Source organism: Nicotiana sylvestris, chromosome 2 (assembly GCF_000393655.2).
Source record: "Nicotiana sylvestris chromosome 2, ASM39365v2, whole genome shotgun sequence".
Taxonomy (NCBI): Eukaryota; Viridiplantae; Streptophyta; class Magnoliopsida; order Solanales; family Solanaceae; genus Nicotiana; species Nicotiana sylvestris.
The window spans coordinates 41,932,275-41,937,603 of NC_091058.1; the positions used below are offsets into that span (position 1 = coordinate 41,932,275).

The 5,329-nt window shown below is 34.5% G+C and overlaps 1 protein-coding gene across 1 annotated transcript; it reads left to right on the forward strand.

Annotated features, from left to right (window-relative positions):
* Nucleotides 1-346: 346 nt before the first annotated feature.
* Nucleotides 347-5,051, forward strand: LOC104223405 (protein LIGHT-DEPENDENT SHORT HYPOCOTYLS 10-like). The gene is made up of 2 exons (XM_009774838.2): nt 347-1,039; nt 4,700-5,051. The coding sequence occupies exon 1, from the start codon at nt 440-442 to the stop codon at nt 1,004-1,006; it is 567 nt and encodes a 188-aa protein (XP_009773140.1). The 5' UTR covers nt 347-439; the 3' UTR covers nt 1,007-1,039; nt 4,700-5,051.
* Nucleotides 5,052-5,329: the final 278 nt, after the last annotated feature.

Genomic DNA, 5,329 nt, shown 5'->3' on the forward strand with positions numbered 1-5,329 from the left:
AATCCAATAAGTATATCAAAATCTCATCGGGAGAAATTAGTATAATCTTTATTCAACATAAACGAAAAAAATTTCCTATGTACGAAATGTGTTTTTTTCAGTACAAGGCAAATTGGACCGACTAATAAGTCACGGGTACCAACACTTGTGGTATGGTATTAATTAAAACTAGAACAATTTGAAAGGATGATGTTACCCTTAATATGTTATGTTTAGTGAAGATAATATTGTGATTAAAAAAGGAAGAATGAAAATGAAAGAAAGTGAGAGATCAATAAAAAAAATAAAATAAAAGAAGAACAAAAGCACCTCTAATAAGGGCCCCATGCAATGTCTCCTTAGTGGACTGAAGGATGTGATTTTCATCTTTTTTCTACACTGCACCCTTCCTTTTTTTCTTTCCCTTCTAAATTTTCTTGCCCAAAAAAAAAAAAAAAACATGAATCCTTCAACTATAGTCATGGCAAAGGAGCTGCCCGAAGGATCGTCGCGATCTGGCGGTGAACAGTTGCAGCAGAATCCAGCACCGTTGAGCCGATATGAGTCACAAAAGAGGAGAGACTGGAACACTTTTGGACAGTACTTAAAGAACCAGAGACCACCAGTTGCATTATCACAGTGTAATTGCAACCATGTCCTTGAATTCCTCCGATATCTCGACCAGTTCGGGAAGACTAAGGTTCACTTACACGGTTGTGTCTTTTTCGGACAACCTGATCCGCCTGCTCCTTGTACTTGCCCTCTAAGGCAAGCTTGGGGCAGTCTTGATGCTTTGATAGGTAGACTTAGAGCTGCTTATGAAGAAAATGGAGGCTCACCTGAGAATAATCCGTTTGGGAATGGCGCGATACGCCTTTATTTGAGAGAAGTTAAGGAGTGTCAAGCTAAAGCAAGAGGGATTCCTTATAAGAAGAAGAAGAAAAGGAAGCTTAATCATCCTATAAAGGCTACTATTGGTGCACCTGCTGCTACTGATCAACATAAGAATTTGATGCAAGCAAGTTAGAAGCATCTTGGCTATCTCTTCTGATAAATATGGGTAAGTATAACCATCTCATCTTTTCTGGCAAATTATACGCCCTTTGGTTAAATCATACGAACTTACTTCAATTTTGACTCTATCTCTTAATAGAATCCGTATAAAACTATACTCATAACCAATTTGAAGAATTTAAGCAAATCCTTGAATTTCCTTGAGTTTCTAGCTATATCAATATATGTTCTTGAAAAAGTTCAAGAAAGCAATACAGTGAAGAAACGAATAGTCAAATTTTATGGGAATTTTAGAAGATTTATAAGTAGAAGGCATGTTATGATTGCCATGGCTAGGGTAACTATCTTCCGTTAGACCTCGGCGTCCCAGTTCATTTTCTAACACGAAAATCCCTAAACCATTCCAAAACCCTGATCTTTGTGGTCATAGCGAAGCAATTGAATTTGAGGACTAGTAGGTATAAGAAAATGTCATCTATTTTATAATATTTGGAGTACTATATAGGGTAAGAATAGTGCATATTCTAGTATGCTTATAAGCAGTCTCTCTCTTATATATTTTCCAAAAAAAAAAAAAATCTCTCTCCTATATATTTCTCCTTTCTCTCTCTTATCACGCAAAAACAGTTTATTATTTTCGTAGTTGAATTTGTTTCTCTTAAAATATGTTTGTTTTCAATAGTTCTTGGCCCTTAAAAGATTTGGCAAGATTTTGTGTGCTCATGAACAAACCATGTGATGTTACTATAGTTGGAGTAATTTTGAAGTTGAAACAAAACTAGGAGTGCCTATGTTGTTTTCGACCATGAATTTAATTAAATTATATAATTAATAGAATCTTCTGTACATCTCCAACAAGCAAATATATAATGATTACTACAAAAAGTTCCAGACGAATATACAGATAATATAAACACAAACACGGACATTATGCTTGCCTTTTGTACGTAGGTTTTAGCAGTCAAGACCTTTTTTCGTATTATTTGTCTGTAAATAGTCACATATGTTGGTGAAGAATATATATTGCAAGTACGTAGTCCTTTTGTAGCTTGTTATGTTCCTCCTTAGGAATGTCTCTAGTCTTCGTCTTTGGGCTTTTAATGAGCCTCTCCTGTGAAGAGTATACATATGATCTTTTGTAGACTTTTTTGTATCTGATTTCTAAGTAAACGGCCTAATCACTCCACTTAGCTTGCACTTTCTATTGATTGTTAATCAACGGACAAGTGATTAAGACATAATTTATAGGAGTAGTCTATATTCCCAATAACGTATTTTAAAATTTCGACTGTTATCCAATAGAAAATTTAACCTTAATACGTGAAATCTTCAGTCTGCATATGCAATAAGATTATTACGAGTAAGGTTAAACCAAAATAAAATTGTTCACATGCATAGTTCGTTTGAAGTGCATATCAGCATATGGCTCAATGATTTAGTTCATGACAAAACTCGAGTTGGCTTGAAATTTTGAATTAATCAATATTGCTGATCAATCAACTTAACATGAGCCTGTCCTTTCTTTTTAGCTAAGGTTAAGACTACCTTTTGTACTTGTTTTATATCTATGAAGGGCACTGCCACTATACGACAGAAGATAATTTAAAAAAAATTAACTTAACATGAAGTAATAATCTTATACTTATACGATTTGATTGTTATCATATCTCTCGATCTTGTGTTGGAACCGCAAAACTCTCCCTTTGTCCTTATACTTGCCGTTAATTGCGTCAATATTACTTAATCCCCTCACTCATTTGTCAATGTTGACAAGTACTGTATTGCATTCACCTTCATTATATATACTTGTCATCTAACCTTTAAATCTTCATTACATATACTTGTCATCTATAACAAAGACTTAATTTCATTAAGGTACTATCACATATTCATTATTAACTGCCGCTACCACCTACCATTATCAACTACCACCATGCCACCACCACCACCATACTCAACAACCACCACCAACCCCACCATCACCACGCCACCATCATCCCCAATCATAGCCGCCACCATTATCGACCATCACCACCCAATATCCCTACCACTCCGACCACCATCATTCTCACCCATAATCAATACTCATCCACCTCAACTATCACAATTGACCACCCCATTACCATCAACAATCACAGCCGACACTGTCCATCATTATAACCTACCACCACCCACTCACCACCTTCCTCAGTCACAACTACTACCACTACCCGCCATTATTAACTATCACCACCCACCACCACTCATAATCGCCACCACTACCAATCACTACTAGCCACTAGCATGAACCACCACCATCAACCAAAACTGCCACCAACCACCGTCTCTAGTCGGCATTCACCCGTTAGCCATCACCACCAACAACTATCATATTTTAAAAATTGTATATTTTATTGATAGAATATTAGATTAGTTAGTATTTCATTTGAATTTTATGTTTATTAATTTTCAAATAAAGATAAATTTTATACATTCGAATGTTAAAGATCAAACCGTCTTAATTATTTCTTTTCAGATCTTACACATCTTTATATATTTAGATTTATATTCAGATTCAAATGTCTTAATCTTAAAAAAAATAAATGAGGCCTTAAAGTGCTACACCCTCAATTTCAAATTAGACGAGGTACTTTCCTTTTTTAGTCTGTTCCAAAATAAATGACACATTTCTAAATTTGGAAATAATTTAACTTTAAACTCTTCATTTTACTCATTTTATCCTTAATGAGAAGCTTTTATAACCACACAAATGTCATGGCCCCACAAAGCTTTTACCCTTTAAGCTTTTAAGACCACAAGTTTCAAAAGTCTTTTTTTTTTAAATTTCGTGCCGAATCAAACTACCTCATCTAAATTGAAAGGGAGGGAGTATATGGCTAAACTTTCTCTCAAAGAGTCATGAACTATGGCTTTCAAAGACATGTCAAATCTAAGACATTTGGTGTTTTTCTCATCATTTGTTTAGCCACATGTTATCTATTAAGCAACAAATGATCAAGTTAATGTCAGGTTTTCTTCATGGAATTTCGACACCATTATCATTTTAACTTTAGGAATTAAAGCACTGGAACCTCTATATTCTGTTTTCCTTATCATTTTGATGTATCACACAAATATAAGATTTGGGCAAAAATTATTGTGTTTTGTTGAATCCGTAACTAGAACTCTAGCCCGGCCCTGATTATAACTTGTTAAATTGTATTCATAGTGTAAAAGTATATTCATTGGATTGATGTAAACTACAGATGCGGGTAAGAATTTACCGTCATTTGAAACATGTACGGTCCATAAAAAAAAGTTCTGCCTAGGGGCATGCAGATTATTGCAAAGACCCGGGGAAACCTTAGAGTAGTATAGCAAACTTATCTCATTATTGAAGCATGCATGCATGTAAGTTAGTACTGATTAAACTGGCATGTACTATGTCATTTCATTTCTCTGATCTCTTATATAGACATATAGATCAGATATTCTTTGCGACCTACGTAACTTAGCTAGATTCCATTACACTAATTCATATATATATAGAGAGAGAGGCAACCCTAGAGAGCTAGGCTAGAATGACTATCAAACATTGATGCATGTACCATTACTTTTTCATGGATATTTCTACAATCATTCAATTAATGTCGAATTGTTTAAGGTTTTTCTTATCTTTTCTATTTCCAAGATAATTCTACTTTTATGCTTACCAAATTCATTGCAGGTATAGGGTGGTCACAATCGGATGTATCTTAGATAAGAAGATGTTGCTGCCTGCCAACAAATGTCTACCTGAATACTAGCTAGCTCTAGCTAGCTAGCTACGTTTTCTTATTAGTAGATTATTAAGTTATATACGGATAAAGTCTTAGTCTTAAATAATTTAGTTAGATAATCAGTTTAATTCTGTGTCAATGAAAAAAAGCAGGAATAACTGTCTTTTGGAAAATTTTGAAGGGAGTATTCCACTGCTTGATTACTATTGTAAATTAAATTACTTCCCTGCTGCTACACTTGGCATCAATTACTGCAGGAGTCATTAATAGTTGGAGTAATATTTCAGTTTTCTTTCAGCACTTTGGTTGTTTTCAAGAAGACACTATTTACTCTGTGTTATACATCTAATCTCCAATATTTGTTTGCGTAAAGGGCTATTTCTTCCTTCTTTTTTCCTGTTTCTTTTCTTTAAAACCTTCTGTGTATCTGTGGTATGTATGAGCAGATCTAGTGATTTATCATAAATGGTCAACAAAAACTTTGCAGTTCTAGTTTCTGGAGGACCGGTTTTCTTAAACTTGGTTTGGATACATGGTATAGACACCTATGTCGACTGTACTATACGACGAAAAAAATC

What these genes read in the sequence shown, in the direction of transcription:
- LOC104223405 (XM_009774838.2), top strand. Translation starts at nt 440, where the DNA reads ATGAATCCTTCAACTATAGTCATGGCAAAGGAGCTGCCCGAAGGATCG.